Genomic DNA, 25,270 nt, shown 5'->3' with positions numbered 1-25,270 from the left:
ATTCCATATTGTATATCTTCTGCTGCAGTAAATGAGTTTGATAAAATAACCCTGCTGAACCAGCTTTGCTGAGAAGTCATTTGTTTTTGTTCAAGTTAAATTCAATAAACCAGGAAAAAATGTAGAAATATCCCATAAAAAACTGCGAAAATGTCTTAATGAAATATTGAACAGGGTAGGAAGAATTTAATGACCAGATAAATGAAACAGGTGATGCAGAAAACTAATTTGTAGCAATAGGTGGCAGAATCGGTTTTATGTTAGTGGAGAAAGAGCTACAGTTTTGAGTTCAGATAGCATCTACATGCATCTGTATTTCTGGTTATTCAGAAGAAAAAATATGCTGTCTGTAGGCGTTTTGTATCAGTTAGTATTCTGTTGTGGGAAGACGCTCGCTATCAGTGTGTTAAATGTTATTTTGTAAATGTACCATGCAAAATAGATTTTAGAGGTCTTTGATGAATAATAACCAGATCGATGCTGAACGTGAAAAGTACAAACTTTAATTAGCAAAAGAGCATTTTCACACAAGCAAACACACTTGTCTGTATTATGTGCTGAAAGCTTTCCAGATATGATTGTAAGGCAACACAAAAAATAGAACTGAAGCCATTTAATCCTCACACATACTCCTCTTACAGAAACAATGAACTTCACTCGCTAAGATAAATACGATTGCTTGTTAGCATTTCAGTCCAAAATGTATACAAAAATATCTCATTTAAAACAAAGTCACGCTCGTCCATGTCTCGTCAATTCGACAGTGCTACATTAAACTCCTCCTCAAATGCGGTCGCGTCAAAACAAACTGAACATTACATGACACCAGGTCACATTTGACTGCTTCTGCACGAAAGCAACACCGGGATAAAAACTGAATGATGGTTCACATTGCTCAACTGTTTCACATTAATAAATTACTAAGGAGGACATGCATTATGGCTCAAAACCTCAGTAATGTTGAATAATGAATTAAAATGCCCAGAACAGAAATAATTCAAGCATTTTCCAGTTGGAATTATGCACATTTAAGGGGTTCATCACCCTTGAAGAGGACGGTTTCAGTGGACAGCATTTTCACAAAGTGTATTAGCTACACCAAAATACAGGGTGTGTTCTGCTCATAAAATCAAACGTTTGCTTTCCTTTACACGACAATGAGGATCCTCCTGAGCTAGTCAATTTCACATGTCAAATAAGTAGCAGAAACTAAGTGGTGAGCAAACACAAAAAGCAACCTTATTTAAAGCACAGTCTAGTGGTTGTTTTTTTTAAGCACACTTCAAAAGATGTCAGTCAAACACTGGATGGTCTCAAAAAGAAAGTTATATCAGATGCAAACCACAAAAAAGACACACATATCTGTTTCAACACAAAAACGTACACACAAAGAAAAACAGCGCTGTTTTTGTCTTGCAGCTCTTAACTGAAATGCTATTTTGAAAATTTAGATTCTTTTAAAGCATCTGTACCAAAAAATGACCACACTGAGTTTTTGCAGTCACGTCCCAAAGCATCTTTTTTACTGAGGGACAGAGGCACATTCAAAATGTATTAATGGCCTTTGGTGTTCTACTTTTAAATAAAAGAGACCAGACAGAAAGCTTTATCAGGACTTGTAGTCTGGAGAATAAAGACGCGACCTGGGGCTGCTGTTTGGGTCCATCCTCGGTATTGTGCGGTTGAAGGAATTCACTGCTGGAGAGTTTAAACCTGAAAGACAGCCAAATATAGCACAGAGTAAATAACGCATCAATTGCAGAATACAAAAAAATGTATAAGTGGAGTAAATCAGCTAGCAGTCATGGTCCTTCAAATAGGGCAGGATTTTAGAATGATATACCACTTGGTTTAAAGGAAATCACATTTTCAGCGTACTTTGTATTGGTACCATGCAAGGTCATTCACATTAAATTGAAGACTTGGCAACTGATACAATGCTTTTCTTGGCTAGGTTTTAAATCCAAATGAGCTTCAATTTACAACGGGTGATGTAGCATTTTATCAAAAAATCCATTCTGGGCCGTCTTATAGCTCAGTGGGTAGAGCAGGCTACCATATACTGGGGTTTGATCCCCATGCGGTGGACCCATGTTCGATTCCGGCCTGAGTCCCTTTGCCGTGCGTCTTCCCCTCCGTCTCCATACTTCTCATCTGCACTATATTAAAAGGCACTGCCCAAAAAATCCTTAGAAATTAAAATAAAGAAATCCATTCTGACAGCCAGAAAAGTGTCCTGGATGCTGTCAGATACCTCTTCTACCTTTTCTAATTAATTCTCACTGGAGTTTTACAACAGACTGAGGTCAACGATTTGGAGGTTAAACAACAGGTTTTGTTTCTTTAAACCAAAGCGAGATGCAGCTCGAGCTTAAAATAGAATAACCCTTTGAATGTATGTTTTAGTCAGCATTTGCTTGATAGATGTAGTGGGGAAGTGTCACAGTGATAGTGTCCTACCGGAGATAGGTGGTGTCCTCTGGATGAAAGCATGGTGATAAGCTGGTTCCCTTGGGCTGAACAGCGTGTGAAGGACTGAAGGGAATAAAACCACATTTAAAAACACATCATCCTAGTGTTTGAAAAGCTTAGTATCAGAAAACCTTTAGGGAATCACACCATTTCTTCACAGCTTCTGGTGCTTCAAATTGTGGCCACCATGTATGAACACACAATTGTCATGTTGTGACAATACTTCATTTTTGTCGAGACTGTCTTAATTTCTTTTATCATGAAAGACAACCAGACCCAGCTGTGCTTGCACGGAGGCATTCATTTTCAGGTGTATACAAAAGAAATGACAGTAAATAGAAATGTATAAGTAATTGAAGCAATTTGTTTAGCTGCCATTCTTATAATACAAAGTAAAACACTATTTCAAAATATATAAATCCATATCTGACAAAAGTTAAATCTCAAGGGCCTCGAATACCTGGTATGCAAACACTATAATAGTATTACTGTGCCTCTAACTCGCCCCCGTTTGAAAAGAATAGCATTTCCCACAGTGTTGAGGCGACCCACCGATGATGATGATGGCAGTACCGGCCAGCAGAGCGAACAGGGTGAAGAACATCATCTGGTAGCAGTTTATGAAGCTATGCAGGGAGTGGCCACCCTCGAAGTTCACAACTGGAGTAGCAGCTGCTGTGAGAGAGCGGTGGATGAGATAACAGGCAGTCAAAACCTCTTCCAAAGCGCTGAGAACATACGACACGTTTACAAATAGTCTCTGTGGCACTGAAGGATACTGATGCTCGTAACAGTGGTAGTGAAATCTAAATAAAAATGAGAAAATACGCTGTGTGCTTATGTATTAAAGATAGCAGAAATACTACTGAACAACTAACAAATGTGCAAGGGGAATATTTAAAATATATCTGTTATCATCCGCTCTAAGGTTAAATTCTCAGTGTACAATATAGGTGCAACAGGCCGTGACTTGTACTCCAGCTGGGACTTTCCTAAGATGCCTAGAGCAGGCTCTGTAGTCCTCAGTGAAGGAGGCTACTGTTAATATCTTAGCTTATTAACATTCTCTTGCACTGTTTCTTTTCTATTCGGTTATTTCTTTCTCTAGTTGTATTTACTTTGTATGTCCTACATATATTAATGTTGCAGGAGCCTGGGACGTTCCTCATTTTTTTCATCGCTGTATCTTTGCTGTAGCTACTGTGCACATAAAGACTTGAATCTTGAATCTATAAATGATCCAGCAAGGCTGTAATGCTGATGTTGTAAAATACTCAAATCTTAAAGTGATAGTGTCACACAGCGAGGCAGAAGAACTGAATGCAACAGTGTCAGTTCGACAAAGTCTTTTTGGATTAGGCTACATGGATTTGATGGAAATGACTTGTTATGATATTTCAAACTTTCTTTTGAATATTGGTGACAGCCATGCTACCTTTCCTGGGACCTTACACATAAAGTCTATTGAAAGCAACATGACACTGTGGCTTGAGGCACAGTGTGTTATTTGCACTGAAAGGATATCAGACCTAGTTTGGCAGCATTGTGATCAGCCACGTGAATCAGAGTGACGGGGATGATGATACTGTGGCCGCAGGAGGGGCTGATTATGGAAATGGAGGCAGAGACCGCTGCCTGAGGGTCCACAGCGCTGATGGTGTACTTCGAGAAACTGGGGAAGCCTTGATGTACTTCACTCTCTTTGACAACAATGTTGGGAGAGGTAGATACCACCTACAAGTGTGGAAAAGTGTTACTTAAATATATACTTAGTTCTTAAAAAGGGTCACACTACCTATAAAAAAAGTAACAACGGCACATTTTATTACAGGTTCTTCTGACCTCCATGTTGGACAGGGCAGCAGTGGGGCCGTAGACGGTGAGCTCAGCTGATGGGTGCTGGTTTGAGAGCAGCAGTTCAGTCTGGTCGACGTAGAGGCTGGGCTCTATGGGCAGCCTGGCGCTCACTCGTTCCCCAGAGAAGGCGCTGGCCTCCAGGCCAGCACTCACCAGCAGGTCGGTCATGGACATGCTGAGCACACGGCTCTGTTGTTCCGTCATTGGCTGCAAGGTTATGGAACATGTGTAGGAGCCTGGGGGAAGAATAAAAAGGCGAAAGCTGGTTCAAGCTTAAATGTTCTATAGACAGCGGAAAATGAATATAGCAGCACTCACAAATTTGCTTTGTAAAGAATAGTGGAGTAAGTGAGAGTGTCACCTTCCCTGTGTTTGTGTTGTTATCAGAGCTTCTGTGTCTTTTGTTTTGGTACCCAGGCCAGGTACTCATACAATGCATTGAGTGTAATGTGCAATGTACCGTAGTGCATATTAGTCCCTGTGTGTGTCCCACTGACTCTTCACTAATTGCCTGGTGGGTAATGCAGATGCGGTACGGAACCACAGAATTGTCGCATTGTCACAAAAACACCTTCCCTCTGGTTCCCATTTCGAAAACTACCAACGTGTGCATTTGGGACAGGAGGAAAAACTATGCATGTCACATCATGCTGTCCCTAGTGTCAACGTGGTGTCAAAAGGGGCAGGACACGTAAAAAAGCAGATTATATTCCTGCTCGGTTCTAATGTCTGAATCAGTCAAAGAGGGTCATTTCACATCACTTGCTCCCATTAGGACCTCAGTGGGATTCAGCTGAGTGAATACAGCCTTGTATACACACAGCGATCCCCTCAGAGATAAGCCAACAACTGCAGCGAAGTCCCAAACACAATTAGAGCAGTGCTTTCAAGCAAAAGGGAGTGTCGTCAGTTTAATACATCACCTGGACACCTTTTATAGTCCCTGCACACTCATTCCATGGGAAATGCAGATATTGATTATGCCTGTAAATAGTGTTTTCCTGGCAGATCTTGCATGGCTTTCGCATTAACAGTATGCCTGGGTAAGATTTAGAATAAATACTTTTTAAAAAAAATGCCTTTGACCTTGAGTTACAGAATGATGACTGTCAATCAAATCTATCTCAGTATTGACAGTTGAGGGATGTTAAGGGGTAGAAATAAAGATAAAGGACTGGATCCTCTAATGACACCCAAATGAATCAACTTACATTATAATGATGAACTTACTAAGTAAATAAGGTCTGATGCTCTGTGTCTGAATAAAAGGAAAAGACAAAATGTTCTCGAATGCTGTGTAAGTGCTCACAGCTTTTGTACGAACATGAAAGGCTCGCTGCTTCTTTGCCCATGAACGTGATATGTGGTCTGAAGCCTTACCAATGCCGGAGTCAAAGCTGGTGTGTGTTTTGAAGACATCATTAGCAGAGAAGTCAATAACATCACTGCTAAAGCTGAGATGGCAGCTGACAGAGGTTTCTGGCTGCAGCCGAGAAATAGCTTCTGTCTGGGCCGGGGAACACGTTCCTGCATGGAGGAGAGAACTGGCATAAGATACAGAACCCATGCACTTAATAAAATACTTTGTTATAACTCAAACTATAATATCAACATTAATGATTTATTTTTCAAACTGTTTTGTTTTTCCGCAGGGTAATTACAAATGAGAACAGGGACTTGAAGCAAACATGTGTGAGTGAGTTGAATGAAAAGACTGACACCACTCTTATCTGTCTGTCAAACATAAAGCCATAGGCATCCTTTTAGCTTAGCTTAGCACAAAGACTGGAAATGGGCAAGAACTATTAGCCTGGCTCTGTCCAAAGGTAACAAAATCCTCCTTCAACCCCTCCTGTAACCCTCTTACTAAACATTTTCTATCTTGTTTGTTTTATCCGTACAAAATAAAGGTGTTGGGTTGTGTTAGACCCTGAAAATTACAGGCCACCATAGCAAAATATTCTTCACGTAACCATCATTATAGCACTTTGTAATGTATAATATACACTTTGGGGTATTTTTACGTATTAAAGCAAAAAGATGGAGCCGGTTTAAGAGGTGTTGGAGGAAAAGGATAAAGGTAATGTAAGCAAACTATCTGTAGCTTAATATTTACCATGCAGCTAAAGTGGCATCAATGTTCTCAATCGTAACAAGAAAGAAAAATGAATTGTATTTCCCAAAAAGCTCCACATGTTTCAGTAAAACAGAGAGAGTTCAATACCAACGAGGTTGGTTCCTCTCTCTCTGGTTGTGAGTAGGATCTTTGTTTCCGTGCCGACCCTGACAGGTGTAGCCTGCGCCACAGCAGCTGTCCTGGTAGATGCTTCTACTACTACCTACAGAAAATACAGAGAAAGAAAAACAGCCATTAAAACCTACCAAGATTCAGGCGAGTGCCTCGAATAATCACACTGCAATTTCCATCCAAAACAAATTGTTTACATCAATCACACCAGACAGTGATACAAAACTAATTATAAGACAGCTGAGTGTTTAACATTACATTACTGCTGCTTCTGTCAACGTCTCCTCTCACACTGATAAAAGACATCTTCACTTAGTACATTTTGTTAGAATGCCTGTGATGCCTTTTTGGTTTGAGATAAATTACCTTGCACCAATTCTCTTCTGCTAATAGGAAATAGTCATACAAAACAGCAGCTGAAATTCAGATCACGATCAGACTGGATGGAGTATGGTGACACTCGGAGAGAGATAATTAATCCTTATCTCACTCCACTATGCATGAGAATCTCCACAGCGATAATGTCATGCACAGACATTAGACAGAAACAATGTGGTACTAAAATGTGATGAGGGATATGCTACACATCTGTTGTACTTTCAGTGCCTCCATGATGTATTGCTGAACAGATACAGGATAGTGCACTGGCGGAGCAGATGAAAAATATTTGTGGAATAGAGATGTCGAGAGTTGGAATACAGAAACCAGAGAGGTGTGCCGTTTGCATAATTAGAAATGGTTGCTTGTAGCTCATTCATCACAGTCGTGACTAAAGGGGAAATGCAGTCAGTCAGTGAAGCACTGCGGCTACTTAGTACCAACAGATAACATACCTCTCTGTACGTTTTCAAAACACCAGGTATCTCGTAGTACACAGTCACTGTCCCAGAGTCTCTGGCTACAGCTGCACCACTTTTAGGATCCACCTGAAGAACGCCACTGGCCGAGGAGCTCCATGTACCATGACTACCTGCAGAGAAAGGGAAGACAATGTGCTTGCTCCATTTCCAAATCCATTTAGTCACAGATATGAGACAAAATACAGGTCAATTACATAAAGATAGGTCATTCAGTACCAAACCTAAATATTCAATGTTTTATCTTTGTTATTTTGGTTCAAATCTGTTATTTTCTGACCCCTTAAATGTACACATTTGCTGCATAAAGGACATGTAGCTGTCCCACCTTCAGGGCTGGAGATCTGGGCAATGAAGCAGACCACGTCCCCCACCACCAGCCTGTTGGCCTCCTCTGGGTGAATGACGTGCTCCACAGGAAGTGGAACGTAGTCCGCCACACCCACGTTTTCACTGTCCCACACTGCAAGAAGCGTGAGGCCCACGTTGATGGTCCTCACTGTCAGAGTGTTGTTCGTGGGCCCGACCCCCACCTGCACCAGGTCATCCCTGCAGGACGGAACAGAGGTACAATTCGGATTAAAGCTAACCTGATAAATAAACTAAATTAATGTATCCTTTAGTACAATTAAAAACTGAAACACTGTTTTGTAGGTTCAGGAAGACCTTATCTAATCCACTTCCTCCCCTCTCACTGCAACACCTGATGGCCCGTTATTGATCCCTTTTGGACACTCAATTTTCTGCCCTTATGCTTGATGCCTTTAACTAATTGACCAATTACCGGCCCCGGCCCATTGGTCATTACAATAAACCTCATTAAAATAATTTGAAGTAGGCCAATACTATTTGACATGCTAAACATAACAAGCTACTGAAAAACACACACAAAGCATTTCTTAGGCTTGCTTGTTTTTTTATATTTCAAAAGTTAGAAGTACTTTTGTATTTATCTATTTCCCCTTGTCTTTCTTTTTGCCTTTATCTCCAAAGAATCTGTTCTGTACAGATAACCTCGATACCCATAAAAATCTAATTGGCCCCCGGGGCTTCAGGAGGATCTGATCACAGACCAGACCTTTTAGTCCAATTTTACCAGACATTTCTTATACTTTCCCCCCCAATATTGTCTGTCAGCAGCTGGAGAACAAGGAAATTGAATACATGTATTGCACAGACAGATGAGGGAGCCCCTCATCAGGAGGGCAGTAATGCATCTTCCTGCCAAACGCTCCTCCCATTAATTTGCTTCACTCACTCAGGTGGAAACAACTCCATCTGAAATGAGGTTGAAGGAACAGCCGGGAAATTACTTCTGTGAACTCCTAGCGTAGCCTGCCCTGACCTCTGCTTGTACTCTACAAATATTAATACACACAGTCTGAAACAACAGTAAGGTGTATCACAACACTAGCTAAATAGAGAACGAATTGTTAGTGTTAGGGATATATATTGCATTGATTAATATCAGAAATCGAACTTCATTCATATAGCACTTTTCGTACACAAAGGTAATCCAAATTGCAAGACAATTTACAGAATTCAAATACCTTTACCAGGAAAAGACACACTTAACACAAACGCAGGGATCTCGCATTTTAAACTTGTAAAAATCTGGAGATATGAATAGATACATATAATATATCTCTTTCAGCTGGTAGAGGGTGAGTAGTGTGTGGGTTGACATGACATGTCAGGCAGAATTTGAAATAAGGAGAGACATTAGGTCAGACACGCTGTGTGAGAGGGTGAAGGAGCGGACAACTCAAAGAGAGGCCTTGGTACTCGCCTTCTCTCTCTCTGCCTCTCTATAAATCTATATTTAGCCCAGAACAGCAGGATAATGGGTTTTCAACTTCGGGGCCCTAGGCAAATTGCAAAACATGTCCTCCTCCTTCATCCTCTGCCTGCATTCTAGTCATTGAGTCACACAGTTTATAAAAGTATGACTTATTTATGTGAATGACAAGTGTTAAAGGATCTTTGATTGTTTACCTGTTTGTGGAAAACGTGAGGTGGGAGTTGGAGCTGTGGAGGACCTCTCCAGTGCCGGCGTGAAAGTGGACAGTGAAGGTGAGCACTATGCCCAGGGGGAAGGCTTTCAGGCTCTCTCTGGTGTTTGTGTACAGCACTGGACTGGTACTGAAGCGCACATACGACACAGGCACCACCTGAAAAAATGAAGGGAAGAACCGGTGTCGCACTCAGTAACGGCGGGGACAATGTCAACTGTCATTTTCATGGTCAGTGCTACTGTTAACGAACACAGTGAGTGGCCTTACCCCACTGAGAACAGAGCCTGTAGCGGGTGTAGCTATACAGGGAGATAATTGTTCAGAATGACAGGTGCTTTATGAAAAACTATGGCATCACAAAAGTCCCATTTATTCTTCTAGGGCTGAACATGCTAGGTAAAAACTGTGCATCTTTTCTATGGAGTATTCTCAGCTAAATGTGGCAGCAATCTGCAAATCAGCCATTTTTGTTTTTAATTATGAAGGATCAATTCCATAAACAAAATAGATGTCTCCTTTTGCCAATTGTCATATTTTTTTAAATCACAAACTGATGTAGAAAATGGATCGGCATTTATCACACAGTTTAAATAATAACTAGAAGCAAGATGTTATTGAAATGAAATTCTCTATTAATGCCCATAAAATACAGCCAAATATCAGATATAAGTTACGTGCAGTGGCTCTTAAACTGACCTTCAAAGCAAGGATGAGAGTTTGATTGATGCCAAAGGTCTCCTGGGAGGTGATCAGCAGAGAGGAGATGCCAGTAAGAGAGCCAGAGGAGAGAAAGCCCTTATCGTCCACTTGAGCGATAACAACCTGGTCAGGGCTCTCCAGCGTCCGGTAAGAGAGCACACCCACACCATCCCTGTTAGACAGAGAAGCACAGCCACATTAAGTTCATCCAAGTTATGTACGTCTTTTTGTAAATGTAAGCGTCTGTACACATGCAAGAAAAGACCACAGTGCACTTGTTACTCACCTGCTAGTTTGTAGTTTGAGGGCTGAGTTGGGAGCCATCAGCAACTCCCCAGCCTCTACTTCGGGATTGAGCATGTGTAGCTTGTCATAGACCTTGATCAAAGCAAAACATTGAAAGTCCAATTATTAAAAGGGCTTTGATCGTTCTTTGATGTTTCGGGACAAGAAACATGTCACAGTTTAATGCAGTCTGAAGCTGGTAATCTGCAGTCTTATCAGTTCACAAAGTCAACCGCCTCTGATATCAATTCCAAAGCTCAGCATCTTCCTTTAATGCCAGCCATCTCCACCATGAAGAAACAGCAGGGGGACATGATCATGATACGCAAAGTAGTCCATAAAAGGGGCTTTTAAAAAATGTCTGTTTACAGAATGTATAATACTGGTGCTAATGACACATATATACAACTAGTTAGAGCCACGCTTTATTTCACAGTGCTGTACCTGGATCTGGATCTCATCTGTGAGCTCTTGTAGTTTTCCCGCTAGCTGCAGAGCTTCTGGGTCAGTAACTCTGAGCACCACCTTCAGCCCTGTCCGCCCTCTCGTTCTTCCCGTCACTCTCATACCAAAGTTGTGCGCCGGCTGGGGCTCCACGTTAGCCTGAAGGAGACAGACAGCTTGTAACAATGGCAAAAATAGCAGCAGCAAATCAAATAAAAAGGCAACAGTGACAAGGAAGCAGGGACAGGCTGACAAGACAGCAGAGAGAAGGCAGATGCTGTTTTTTTTTACTTTAATCATAACGCAATGCACATCTTAAAGATTAATCTGATAAAAGGGTCGAGAGGACAACAGGAGGCCCAAATAATGAATGATTCAGTATGCATTACCAAATGTAACATCCAAAAGTGCAGTGTACCTCAATGTGTCTCGGCTGGACATCCAGAATGTCTCTCTTGGTGGTGGACCATGTGAAGGTGAGGCCAGGTATGGCATTAGCAAAGGAGAAGGGTGTTTGACTGTTGGTTAGACCCATCACATAAACAGGCATCTAGAAAAGGAAAAGAGATGAATGAAGTGAGTACAATACTACCCATTACCTGTTGCCCAGAGCTACTATTAAGTACATTGTAGTTATTCTGGAAAAATAATCGTACCTGTGTTTTCGTCTTCATTCTGGTTATAGGTGCTCTGATTCTAATGGCTGTCAATTGCACAACTTCCACTTCTACTTGATCCTGTGGACAAAAGACACTATGTTTTTCCATCCTCAAATCAAGGTGAAAGATAAACTAGTGTTTATATACCTGAGACACAACGACAAGTTTCCCAGTCTCTGCGTCCACTGCTTGGACCAGTCCAGTCACGGTGACATTACCAATGGCAACACCCCTGACATGGCCCATGCTGTTAACAGAAGCTTTATCCTCATTGGAAATAGAGAACAGGATATTGGACTGAGGCTGAGGGCCACCCTCCGATGTGATCTATAGATGAGAGCAGGATTGCAAAGGGGTTTAAGAGTTTGGAAGAGAGAAACAAAAAAATGTAATACAGATGAGCATCACTAACATGATTAAACTTGACAACACTGACACTTTAGTCAATAGCTTTCATCAAAGGAAGGTCTGATCGTAATTTGTTGAAGGGCATTATCCTTTGTGAAGTACACAAGACTAGAAAAATGGATATCCAACACAAATAAGTGCAGGGCGTGTTTATTATTGAATTGTATGTTTAGCAATTAGGAGGCCTCTGGTTAATGCTTTCTTATTAAAGCCTGAGCAGAGGCAAATGAAAGGCGATCTGGATGTTTAAACCAAGAGCAATTAGGCTAACGTCATTTTCCAGAAGAGCTCTAGCAGAGGGCTTTTTTGGAATATAATCTGTGGACCCGATGAACTCTTCTAGCAAGACAAACTGAGGCTGGCTGCCTCCGGACAAAGCTAAAGAATCAATTTCATACATACCTGCATCATTGCTCCAATTAACAGCGTCATTTTCCTTGGAATGAGTTTGAACGGTGGAAATACCTAGATGTAAAAAGGAAAACACAAGTTACAACACGCAAGACATACTGTATGCCAGTCAACATTTTAGAAATTCACACAAAATTATACCTCAATTTGCTGAGGGGCAGATGATATTTTTCTGCCATTTTTATCCACAACAACAGCTGACAGAGTGGTCTGACCAATAGAGGCGCCTTTCACCATGAAAACGGCTGTTTCCACCTCTGTGGCCTGCGCTAAGGGTCTGGAAAGAAAAGACATTTAAACATTTACATGAAGCCTTTAAAAGTTCCTTTATCCTAATCGACAAGTTTACTTACTTCAGAGAGACGATTGTGGAAGCTCCCGTGAGTTTGAGATTCATGAAATGGAAATAGCCGACTGGGAAAGGCTTCTTATTATCATCCAAGACTCTGACATAAGCTCTCACAGACTTGCCAATCTCCACCTGTAATCGAGATGACATACTGTAATGAAAATAATCATTTTGGTTCACAGGCAGGGCAAACTTAATGATGCTAATTCAAGACAGGCCAACTTTTATTAAAATTGGGAAGGGAAGTGCTAGAAGAATACGTAATATATTATATGTAATATATGCATCCGTCTATACCTCCTCATGCAACAGTGTAAACTATTTAAATGACTGTACAGTATATTTAAATAATCTCAATTCATTCTACATATGTATATATTTTACATCTTTACATCTTTATTGTTGTTATTGCACCTTAAGTTACTGCACTAGCTGTTAGCACTAGTTTATTCTTGTCTAATTTTTGCATTATTTTATTTATCTTATTTGCACTATGTATGTTGAGTTGTTGGAGGAGCCTGGGATATAAGATTTTCATTGCCAACATATATGCTGTATGTGCTGTGCATATGAAAAATAAAACCTTTGAAGTCCATATTCAGTGTCATGGAGATATTCCACGAATGTGCGTTACTGATGATAGGGATGATAATAATCTAGTCGAGCTGTTTCTGGAACATATAATATGAGGGATAATGGGGCGATAAACTTACCTTGTCAACCACTCTCACATAAACCTCTAGGATGTCAGAAACGTGTACTGTAGCCTGAGCAGGTGCTGGAAATGCCAGACAAAGGTCATGAACCATCACCTTCACCTCCCCTGGGTGGATGGGAGAGACCTGTGCAGCAAATCAAAGCGACTGAGTACCCTTCATCTGCATTCAACCGAGTATTTATGAGCAGTTGTTTACTTTAAAATCGATAATCCTGATCAGGTTATGCATTCTCTGTAAAAATCAACAGTACAGTTCTTTGTTAAATAAAACAATTGTGTATTCCCATCACAGTTTAGGTGTTCACTCTTACCTGAGCTGTCCCTTGGGCCTCCTGAAATAGCACGTTTGCGATCCCTTTCACACTGGTATTGACAAAAAAGTACCCTGAACCTTCTCGCAGGGCCAGGTTTGCCTGAAAAACAATTCATGTGTTGTGAGAGCTTTAAATGATTATTAAACTTAAATGATTACATATGGCGGTCATTTTTTTCTGACAGGCAGCTGGCCTTGCATAACCTATTAAAGAGGACCTCTGACCACACTCCCACTATAAATCCTCTTACACAGGTCACTAACTGTTATTTAACCCCCACACCTGCCAAACGCTGCTCTTATATCACACAGGATTAGGAGGGGGAGGCCCACTGAGGGGTATAATCTATCACGGTGCCCAGAGCAATGATTATTACCTTTTCAATTCATTCAGTTTTAACCACTATGGTGCATTTAATTTAAACTCTTTTTCTGCTTGATTAAAAAGTAAAAAATGTGTCAATAATGGCAAAATATCAAAGGCCAAATACTCCCAGTAAACAAGCCCTGAAAAGCATGTTTGAGTCTGTGGTTACCCTTGCAAAGAGATGGCCCTGTGATCTGTATGCGAGTGTGTGTATCCGTCTCTTACCCGCACATCTGGGTGGTTGTATATTGTAACCGCCTCGGGAGAGACCGTCACGTCCTCCACCAATAGCAGCTCCAGAGTAGCTGAGACAGGGGTCAAAGGGGCATACTGTTTGGAAAGAGAAAAAGAGACCAAGTTGGTGCTGTGCTTACAACTTTAAGTATGCAGGGTGTAAAATTGAAAGAAAAAAAAAAAGTCAGACCTGCACACTGACTCCAAACGACACATTTATTCAATTAAATAACATTTCTATCACAGTTTGATCTTTATCCAGTCAAAAACACCTGATATTGATCTGAGGCTCAGCTAAACGCTTACAGATCAGGAGTACAGATATAGGGATATTTTGATATACGTTGAGCTGCTTTGGCTGTTTAGAGAAAGTGCAAAAACTTTCTGACATATTTTAGCGGTTGAGTCACTTACTGGACTGGGAACGTTGGCTGCTGTGAGATGTAAATCCTGGTAACCCAGAGCGGTCACAGTGATGGCAGCAGTGCCTGTTTGATGATGTACAAGGACTGTCTGTCGTCCTGCAGCAGACAAATACAAACAAAATGTAATTAAACAAACAATCCAAAGCATTTGTCTTCACTAATCTATAGAAACAGAGACAGAAAACACAACTTAAAAAATGTACTCCCACTAATAGGTGAATGGTCTGCCTCCACTGTCTTAGAATTGAATTCTGCCAGAGCTTCCATCCTAACTTTGCCTCATTACTTTCCAAATGTCTTAACTAAAGACCTACATTTAGCTGATAACCCACTCTTTCGGAAAAACAAAACAAAAACAATAGAAAAGTTTAAGGCGTGTCACAATGCTTTACCATGGAGTTTCATCTGTTTGTTGCCATCCTCAAACAGCTGCAGCTCCATGGGCAGAGTGGGTTCAATGCTGGCCAGCGACACGATGCTCGATTCCCACAGTACGCTCAGAGAGCTGAAGTTGTCAAACTTTCTTCCTTGTTGGTCAAACGCAGCCAAGTCCAAAATGGGATTACGGTAATTGGAAACAGGTACCTAGAAAAGGGTAGTATGAATCATGAACAATTAAAATCATTGAGCCAAAGATACTTTCTACTCTGTTTTACAGGAGGCTTAAATGTGTAAATATTACATGAAATATTTTCGTACAGCCATGGACAGAGGTAAGTAATCAATTGAAAAAAAAGACCAGGTTTTAAAGGAAATGTACGCAGCTAAACACAGCATGGTGAAGCTTGTCGACCTCATATATACCACTTGTTTGTTCTGCTGCAGCAGCGGGCAGGTCAGGTCCAGCTGTGGGCTGCTGTATACCGGGACCAGGGTGAGGCGAGAAGGGGGGGCACACACAAACTTTACCACTGCCGGCTCCACAGCGGGATAAGGATTGGTCACACTGGCCTTGTTTCCCACCATTACCTCCAGCACCTGAAGAATGAGATAATAACTGAAGCTGATGGCCACATACTACAGTATAGTGCTATCTCTATAACTATCGAGAGCCAATACAGTAACACAGCAAGGACATTAGGTAGATAATGAAAGGTGGGATTTCAAGAAATTGAATTTATTGTCATGGTACAAAAAAAGAAAGTGAATTGACCCATGCAACTCTCAGTTGGTTTCATGAATATTAAATAGAAACATCATTAGCTCCCACCTGTTCTCCCAGGGCCTTGCAGGTTGCTCTGACCCAGTGCTGGTTATAGTTGTGAGAGGAGGGGCTGGTCAGAGTGAGGCTCACACCGGTATCATCCTCAGCTTTAAGGTTGCAGAAGAACTTGGAGGGCTCTAAAACCCAAGGCCTGGGTCCGCCCTCGAACAACATTTCTTTAGAAGATCCCAGAGTCACCACGGCCACAGAAACAGGGTCGATCGCCTGCCAAACAACAGTCATTTATTATGCAAAATTACAGCACACCAGGACACCTAATAAGAAATGCTTTCAAAAATGTCAAACTAACGGAGGACTGTTAAGGCCACAGCTTCTAAACAGCAGCTGTGGCTCACGCTGTGACCCGCAACATAGATTCAAGACGCAAAAGCTAGAAGTTAAAACTATCATAGGCTTTTATGCGTCTTAAAACAGGCTTACTGGCCATTTGGACTGGCCAAAAGGAACAAAAGAAATAGAGGGACCCTGAGCCAGAAACACCATGGACCATCAGAACTCCCCCCCCCCCAAACTAAAAAGCAGAAGTATAACTTATACTGATAAAAAAAACGCCACGAAAACTGGAAGTGTGCAAATGATCATGGAAGGACAATTTTAAAACCAAAGAAAGATTCCTTAATTTAAAAATAAAAGCATGTTTTTGTGCATCGCTTGGCTATTCTATTCTTAAGAGGATCTTAACTTGCTGGCTGGGAAATGGGAAGCTCAAATCCGAAGCATTTCACAGAAGAGAAACAAAATTGGGTTAAACTTTAGCTGCCAGGGCAAAATAAATCAAGAAACATCACAAACGACGTCTGCAATATTTTTGAAGAATACCACTCACTCCAATGATAAAAAATACATGGCCGGAGTGCTTCAAAGAGCTTTTTACTCTTCTGATAACCTTAATATAATATGCAAGGAGACCACAGCTGTACATCTGTGGTTCAGGAGTGACAAAATGCTTCATGATAGGAGGTCATAATGTCAAATGAGATACTCCACCACATTTAAAGTCATTCTGATTCCTGTGCAGCACTAGAGTCCGGGCGTAGAAAAACAAATCAGTGTTACACAATTAAAATTCATAGAGTAAACCCAGGAGGGGAAAACCTTAACACTCGCTGATCATTGCATTTCTGCCTTGATTGTTGAGAGAGACTGTGTGTATGTACGTCTATACATGTGCACGGCTTAGTTTGTTTCCTTCAAGGACAAAAGCTAATTGGTGAGATGAAAAGAATAAAAAGCAAATCCCAACAAAGACTTGCGGCAGAGATTCCTCATGGCATTCAATAAGAAGTGTGAAGTACACTATTAAACAAATAAAAAATACCCACAAGAAAATGATCTCTATAGGCCTGGAGGATACCCCTTAAGAGGGCAAAATTAAACGACTTGTACGATAAGCATGGCCCTGCTAGCATAAAGCCTTTGGACTCACTCTGAGAGGAAGATAGGCAGCAATAGTGATCTTGGCACTGAGATGAATATTGCCGTGGGTGTAGCTCACAGTGAGCACGGTGTACCCAGGGGCCAGGGCCTTGGCAGTCACCCCACTACAGTGCTTCTGTCCTGGAGCCAGCCTCCCTGGGTCCGGGAAAATGAGGGTTGAAGACGACAAGAAGAGAAAGAGAGAAAATGCAATATGATGACAAAGAACAAATAAGCACAACTGTTCACCTAGGTGTTCTCATTTATCTTCCTTTCTTAAACCACACTGGAGTACAGAGAGAACCTATTATTTGTCCCAGTCCACTCCTGTGATTAATAATACAAGAATCCAAAATGAAATATGGTAGCTCTTTCTAACAGAGATTTTAAAGAGAGAAATGTATTAATGAAGACTCTGAAGGCCATAAAAATGTATAAATCCTTCAGAGAGCGTTGGAGAGGATTAAGACCCAGACAGTACTGTACCACTATAATGCATTTGGTTTTATTAAGCTGGGCAACTAATAAGTGTCTATGGAAAGTTATACACATTTTTAATGTATTATCTATTCTTCCAACTGCAATTATAAGTCTGAATTTATTAGAACGTTTCCAGGACTCGCTGCCTGCATGGGAATGTGTCTAGTTAGTTAAAAAATGACAGTATAATTATATATTTGATTAGCTATCACTGAAACAATAAAAACAAAGGGTGCCTCTAATAAACTGTACTAAACAAAGCTCTATATCAATAAGTACATGACACGTTTTCATTCAAATTAAGTCAACAACTAATTACTAATTACCCTCCTTGTATAAGCCTCAAGCACAGGCATGTTCACCCCAGCATTGCTAAATAAACAACACACACAAAACATGTTTAATTGGCAATTCACCAGCTAAGGGTCAATATCAGTCATAACTCATATTGATTAACACTAAACAGTATTAAAGAGAGTAATTAATTAGTGAATCAAACTGGCATATCCACCCTGATCACATCACACGTCCTCTGTTTTTTATCGATGATATTGTCTTTGTTTGGTTTTGTTTTTGTTTACCTTGTACGGCAACCTTGGGAGCCTTGAAAAGGTGCCTTTATAAATAAATTGTATTATTCATATTATTATTAATCCTATGAATGAGCATCCCTTGGCAGTGACCTTAACCAAATGTTATTCTACAATGTCCGTGAGTGAATTCACCCACAATGTGTCCCAGTCAGATCACCCAGACTCACCGTTTTGTAGTTGGAAGATGCCATGGTTCTCCTCCTCGACCTGCAGGTCAAAGTTGGAGCAGTCACTCAACATGACACGCTCCTTCTCCACCTCCCCCAAGAGGCCGAAAATCCTGAGAGGAAGGTCCAGAACCGAGTCCACTCTGGCCTCCACGGGGCAGGGAGCGAAGTCCATGGCCACAGGCTCAACAACATACACCTGAGAGGAAAAAGGATCAGGAGGGGGGTTAAAGAGGCTGGGAGATAATCAAAACACAGCTGTTTCAAAAGCTACTTGAAAGAAATGGGACATTTGGGTTTAAATCTGTTCAACAATCTAAGTTAAAACATGTTTGGTTCAATCAGATTGGTTTGACAGCCATCTGGCAACATCAGTCAAATTATGAAATGTGCAATTTCATAATTTGGTATTTTGAAAATTAGACATCATTATGGACTATAAAATGGATCAAATCGGGATTATCATTTGTGCCATAACGTAAATAAGTAGCAGTTTGTTGTTTAGCAATCTGACAGTTTTCTATGCCTCCTTACCTTCATCTGCCCAAAGTGCAGTTGGTTTCGTAGATCATGAGCATAAACTACACTGACGCCGATGTCACTGACTGTTGTCATCACGCCTTTCACCGTCACTGTGGCCACAGCTGTGTTGGACGAAGACCAGCTGAAATTTCCACTCCCTCCTGTCGCCTGTCACAGGAAAAGGGGTCATCACATGCCTCAGAATAACACCTCTTTAGTGGTAAAATCACCCACAAATGAAGTGTGAATAAGAGTAAAAGCTAGAAACCCATACAGAAAGTCTGATATCTGTGACATTTTGTACAATCCATGGACCAAGTTTTTCAAGGATTCTGAAACTGAATATTTACCTTTATTGTGTACTGATAAGTTCCGACCTTGGGCTGCCATGGAAATGTCAGAATACTGGGACTTAGAACTATGGGGTTATAGATTTCTACATCCTGTTCATTGTGGACTGGGTTGGCGAGAGAGTGGACCCCTCCATTCTGAAAAAAGAACACAGGCCACGTGAAATGATCAGGCTCGCTCTATTGAAGTGAATTAAAGGAGCAGAAGGTCAATGCAAAATGATTCTCCTGTTGAAATACAGACTGAAAAAGGTAAGATAAGATAAGATAAGAATTATTTTATTAATCCCAAACTGGGACATTTTTGTGAGGAAAGTTGCAAGTTCACTCACTTCATCCAGAACGGCTGTTAGGGTAGCATCAATGAGACTTAGGCCTTCTTGGAGCGCTTTGACACGATGATAGGATCCATTCAGAGAAGACTCCAGGAGCTCAAAGTACTCCGCTGGGAAAGCAGTGCTAATACGGACATTCTGCAAAAATCAACCACACACAGATTTTTAGAAAACTGCACTCGTAAGACTCTATATAGAAGCCGGTTTGGAAAGTTTTAAAGAATGGTTTTCTTACCAGTGGTTTGAAATATGGGCTAATAAAACTCATAGGCTAGCAAAGGAGGGCACAAAGTGCACTAAATCTCTCTGCTCTAATGTCTTTCAGATGTGTTTCAGGCTGCATCTGATTAAAGATGACCTAATCTTTTTTTAGCTTTTATTACACAGGAACCAAGAAAGTCCTATTCAAATCATTTAAACTGTGGTCTGTTATCTGAGGAATGCCATAAAAAAGATTTTAAAAACGAGCTGTGGTTCAATGGTGGATTTTCTGTTACTTGAAATGTAGTATTGATGATATGTGAAACATTTATTGGCAAAATAAAACAATGCTGGTCAAAGAACACATTCTGATTTTCACCTGTAACGTCATATTCTCTAGCAATACATAAGACAACTGTTTTAAAGAGGTAACATAAGTGATTTTACTGAAGCATACTTACATCAGAGAGGTAAATCTTATAGCCAGATTTGTCAAAGACTTCGATGACGATATCATATACTCTGCCCGTTTCCAGAACCCAGCTGTCTCCCGGCTGAATTTTAAACCCTGATCAAATTAAACAGAGAAATACAGATCAGCAACATCTTTTAAAACATTTTGACTTTGAAATAATCTCACACTGTTAATGTGTCTATAGAGTAAGAGAGGGAAACAGACCTAGGTAGCCTGGTTCAACCACATACAGGGTGCTGTTAGGTAGGCGAGACACTCCTTGCATTCGAAGGCCTGAGGACATGCTATTAAGGAAATGTCACTCAAAGACAATGACAGCTAACTTCTTGCCATAAGCATTTTCGTGCTCCAATTTATACTACTCCAGTAATAACAGATAAACAAGTTTCATTGTTAAAACACTTTTATGGCTGCAGCCAAGACAAGTCCCAGTTTATCAGCAGAAGATGTCAAAGCAGAAATCATGACATTAAACCATCATAATAACCGCTACAGAGTGCATGAAGGATACTTTTGTGGTCCAGCACCACGTTGATGTGTCCAAGTTGAATTGCTGTAACTGTGGAAGTGCTTTGATCCAGACTGGCCACAGCAACGTCTGGGTTTCCATTAGTGCCGATCACACTGTTCTGGACGTGCAGTTCATACTGATCACAGGGCATAGACAGTTCTGAAGGAACACAAACACACTTTAGTTTAGGAGCTGGATTCTCTGTAAGAGACAGATCTAAAACTGAAAAAAAGGTCCCGGCTTCTTCACTCATCTGGTGACACAGAGTGAAATCAAGGACTCCACTCATATTTAAATTAAACACAGTCAGATCAGAACAGATATGGATTTTACTGAGCAGAGTCAGACCTGTGATCGTGCCCTGTCTTATCTTCAGAACTTTGTATCGGATGGAAGTTCCCGCCAGTAAGTAGACATCATGTGCAGGACTCAGCAGGATGTTCTCTAAAATCAGTAGTTTCACCTCCGCAGCACCCACATCCTGTGGCACAGTTTCCATAGTTACAAAACAAAACAACACAACATCAGCTTCCCGCCTTAACAAACCAAGCTGGATGAAGGGGTCAAATTAATCATTCAAATCTGTTGGTTATGTTTTGAATATTGTAGCACTGAAATTAACTTCTTCTTTGTTGGGCAATAGCTTTATGGTTTCATTACTCAGGTAGAAGCTTAGCGTGATAACAAGATATGTGAGCAACAAATTAAACAAAACAGAAAAACAGCTAAACTGTCACTACTGTTATGACATCATATACAGAGGCAGGGAGGTCTCGTTACTAGTGTGCAATCTTTAGCTACTTTTAGATTTCTGCATCTCAGGAGATAAGCTATCACACAAAAGGAAGAACTAACTAGAACTTGTGGTACTCTTCTTAGACTGTCTGTAACTACAAAGAAATAGATATTGTGTACCAGGCAGCAGCTTACCTTGTACAATGGCTCTTGTATTTTGGCCTTTAGTTTAGCATGGCCCGTTTTCAATCCTGATACCAAAATAATATCACCCTGTTTTCCGACACGCTCCATTTCGGATATGTACGCCGGGGGAGTGTAGGTGGACTCTGAGAATTTAAGTACCCTGGAGAAGAGGAAAGAGACATATTGATCAAATGCATTTGAGACTCAACTCAGTTTGGTCATTTGCACGTGACCTCAAGAAATATTTAATTTCAGAAGAAGAGGAACCACGAAATAGAAGAACTGTACTTTGGTAAAACAACAGGGTTACTTTATTAAAGGTTTAATGGTAAGGTTACAATGTCTGCTCAGTAAAGGGAGAGTAGTGTCTTAACACAGGAAAGCCTACCGTAATGAATTGTAAGAGTCAGAGAATCCATTCACATCTACATCCTTCACTAAGGACCAGTCAAACACTAGACCTGCGAGGGTGCTGAAGGTGTTTCCTGCAACATGAACAAGAGAAAAATAAGACTTTCTAATACATTTTGTATCTAAACACATTGGTATTTGGATTTTAGTACGAGCAGAGGATGTCTACACAGACCTTTCAACTTGTGTTATAACCATGAAGTCACATTATGCTAAAACGTATAATGGCAACTGAGCACAAATGTCTGAAAGCTCTTGGCAGTCGAATTAACCAAAACAAAACCAATAGGCATTTCATTAAGGGAAACTTGCCATGCTTCTGCAATCTACTTCATCTGAGGAATATAAAATGCACTCTTAATCCAAAGCAAACAAAAACAAAGCACCAGGGCCTGGGGATATCATCAGAAAGAATCAGGCCATAGCTACAGCTCATTGAACTAAGTGTGTCTGGCTTAAATGAAACCGGTCGAACAGAACAAACGCAGCCACCTCACAGTAGTAGCCTGAGGGGAAAGAAAACGCTGCCTACAGCCAGCTCACTCGTCACTCTGACAAGTCTTTTCAGCAGCAAATAAACAAATTCGCTATGTAGTTTGGATGTAGTACAAGAAGTGTAGATTGTGCATTTCTATGTATAGAAAATGATTTTCACATGTGGCTCCTTAATTGTTTGCATTGAATTGATACATGTACTACCAATTAGGGGCCGGTGTGTAGGAGCTAATTAACACTGTAGGTATAACGGTAGGTACCAATGTTTGTGGTTAGAGGTTCCGCCAGAAAGCCAAACTGTTTTTGACCACACACAGAGAACACACAAACAGGATTACAAACATTTGCTTGTCTGCGTACGATCTCTCTCACCCTCATCTGTGTAATAATTGCAAACAGAAATAGGACATTGGGAACACATTAATTTGCCATAACAGCCAGTATATATCTCACCTTCAGAGTCCAGTGCATGAATTTTGAGTGCCAGTGGTGAGTCTTCAAGATGTAGCTCTCTGGTGGTCGACACTATCTGGATCTCACTGATGATGTCAACAATGGCGTCACAACGCAGCACCTGTCCTGTAACTGCAGAATGGTGAGGGGACAAAAAATCACATACACAGCAAATATGGAAAAGGGCAACAGTATTGCACATTCACCAAACCAGGATAAGCTCAGAATTAAATGGCTAAGTGCGTTATTTGAACAGTCATTTTAAATTAGCAGAACAGTTATTCTTGTTGAGGCACAAATCATATGAGTTTCACTCCTAACCAAACAGAATGTATCACGTGTATGGAAATAGCAATGGAGACTGATAGCAGAAAAGCATGCTCTACTTTGCACACTGCACTCTACAGGTATCAATCAAGTCAAATGTTGTGGCTTTAAAAGGTATGCTAAGTGGGCTGTTGCATGAGTGATTATATCAGGTTATGTCAGGGAAAACCTAAAACAGTTGGAGCGAGTTAGGCCACATTAAAGTCAGTGATTGGAGTCCGGACATTTAGTCTTACTTTTTTTGGTTTGTTTAAAAAATACATTTAAGATGTATGTTGAGCAGCTGATGTGTCTGACTTTCCTGATTTCAAAACATTACACAATAGCAAAGACAGAAAAAAAAGAAGTATTGTGCAACAGAGTAACCATTATATTATGAAGGAAAAAGAACATATTTCATACACTATTTTGCTAATGTTGCACCCTGAATACTATACTCATAACCTGTTCCGTGGCTAAAACTACTGCTAGCTTTAGGAAACATTTTAATAAAATATAGTTGCTTTTGCATTTTTGAGGGGGAATAATATAGCATCCATGTATTTACCAACATCCTCTGCCAGAATGATGCTGGTCAGTCTGGAGTGCTGGGTGGAGAGAGCCTGGAGAACAGCCTTCCTGGAGCAGCCTCTACCAATCTCCTCATCCACAGCCTGGATGGATGCCACCTCTGGTCTAGTGGAAGACCTGGAAGAATATGACCATTAACCAATGCGGTTATGTACATAGGTGGAGAGACCATATAGTTATTCATTTCTCACAGTAAAAATGTTGCACTTGATGATCATCATAAGGTTCAAATACATGTTCATACTTGGGGAGGAGTTCCAGCTTTACTGTAAACCTGCATGGCTTAAATATGTGAACAGAAGAAAATCTAAAAGAGGAAATCAGAAATTGATCTTCAAGCAGTTTAGCTTGTTTAGGGCCCACACACATTGCCAGGAACTGACTACAGTGGATAGCTAACCATGTGGCCTCACATGCCCTATGCAATCTGACACTCCTTCGCAAAGCATGCCCTCAGCTCCCCTTTTCCTTCACTCTACTCACCATCTGTAGCAACCTTCAGTAGTTTCCAATGTGAAGTTTATCCTGGTGCTTCTGGCAAACGGTAGCAACACTTTGGGAATGTTTAGTTTCGAGGAACCGTTAACTAGAATAACGGTTATAAATAATAACAAAACCGACACGGACACTCTTAATGAAATCATTTTCGTTTCATTCCGAGATTGATTGGCAGTGATCCCAACAGTCGAATGAATGAACGCAAAGTTTGTGTACTAGCTAAACTCCCTCCGTCACATTAATGTAGCTAGTGATGCATTGGTTTTAAAGTTGTGGCTCTGGGACGGAGGTTTAGATTAGCTAACATCGCTACTGAAGCTATTTCAAACACACGCCGTCTTCCGGTTCAGATTCAGTTTGTGTCAGTTGTTAACAGACAGCACATGATAGTCACAGTTACCAGTCCTCTAGTTCAGGATCCCTTTCTGTTTATCCTTGAAGAAAGCCTGAAATACGCAGCGATCAGTTTAAAATCCTAGTGTTGTATTACTGTTTATAGTTAGCGTACAATAGCTTAAAATACTCATGTGTCACACAAATACCCGCCATTAGCAATAAT

General features: G+C 40.8%; 1 protein-coding gene across 2 annotated transcripts; it reads right to left on the bottom strand.

Annotated features, from left to right (window-relative positions):
- Positions 1 to 481: 481 nt before the first annotated feature.
- On the bottom strand, positions 482 to 25,270 carry nup210 (nucleoporin 210). 2 transcript variants are annotated; one of them, XM_063888089.1, is made up of 40 exons: positions 24,697 to 25,270; positions 24,191 to 24,330; positions 23,317 to 23,448; positions 22,346 to 22,442; positions 21,967 to 22,117; positions 21,385 to 21,517; positions 21,037 to 21,195; positions 20,730 to 20,798; positions 20,512 to 20,618; positions 19,847 to 19,987; positions 19,515 to 19,652; positions 19,177 to 19,332; positions 18,643 to 18,841; positions 17,413 to 17,558; positions 15,972 to 16,190; positions 15,566 to 15,739; positions 15,154 to 15,346; positions 14,751 to 14,857; positions 14,328 to 14,432; positions 13,734 to 13,835; positions 13,418 to 13,546; positions 12,709 to 12,836; positions 12,497 to 12,632; positions 12,347 to 12,409; positions 11,684 to 11,863; positions 11,534 to 11,614; positions 11,296 to 11,427; positions 10,878 to 11,036; positions 10,435 to 10,526; positions 10,146 to 10,320; positions 9,430 to 9,605; positions 7,763 to 7,983; positions 7,411 to 7,547; positions 6,554 to 6,668; positions 5,710 to 5,856; positions 4,315 to 4,565; positions 4,002 to 4,206; positions 3,025 to 3,147; positions 2,461 to 2,535; positions 482 to 1,713 (listed from the first exon to the last, which is right to left on the bottom strand). In XM_063888089.1, the coding sequence occupies exons 1-40, from the start codon at positions 24,855 to 24,857 to the stop codon at positions 1,610 to 1,612; spliced, it is 5,658 nt and encodes a 1,885-aa protein (XP_063744159.1). In that variant the 5' UTR covers positions 24,858 to 25,270; the 3' UTR covers positions 482 to 1,609. The 2 variants fall into 2 exon arrangements, with proteins under 2 accessions (XP_063744159.1, XP_063744169.1); XM_063888099.1 differs by having other exon boundaries at positions 3,025 to 3,144.

Source organism: Eleginops maclovinus, chromosome 1 (assembly GCF_036324505.1).
Source record: "Eleginops maclovinus isolate JMC-PN-2008 ecotype Puerto Natales chromosome 1, JC_Emac_rtc_rv5, whole genome shotgun sequence".
Lineage (NCBI taxonomy): Eukaryota > Metazoa > Chordata > Actinopteri > Perciformes > Eleginopidae > Eleginops > Eleginops maclovinus.
This window is presented reverse-complemented; position numbering and strand designations above follow the sequence as displayed.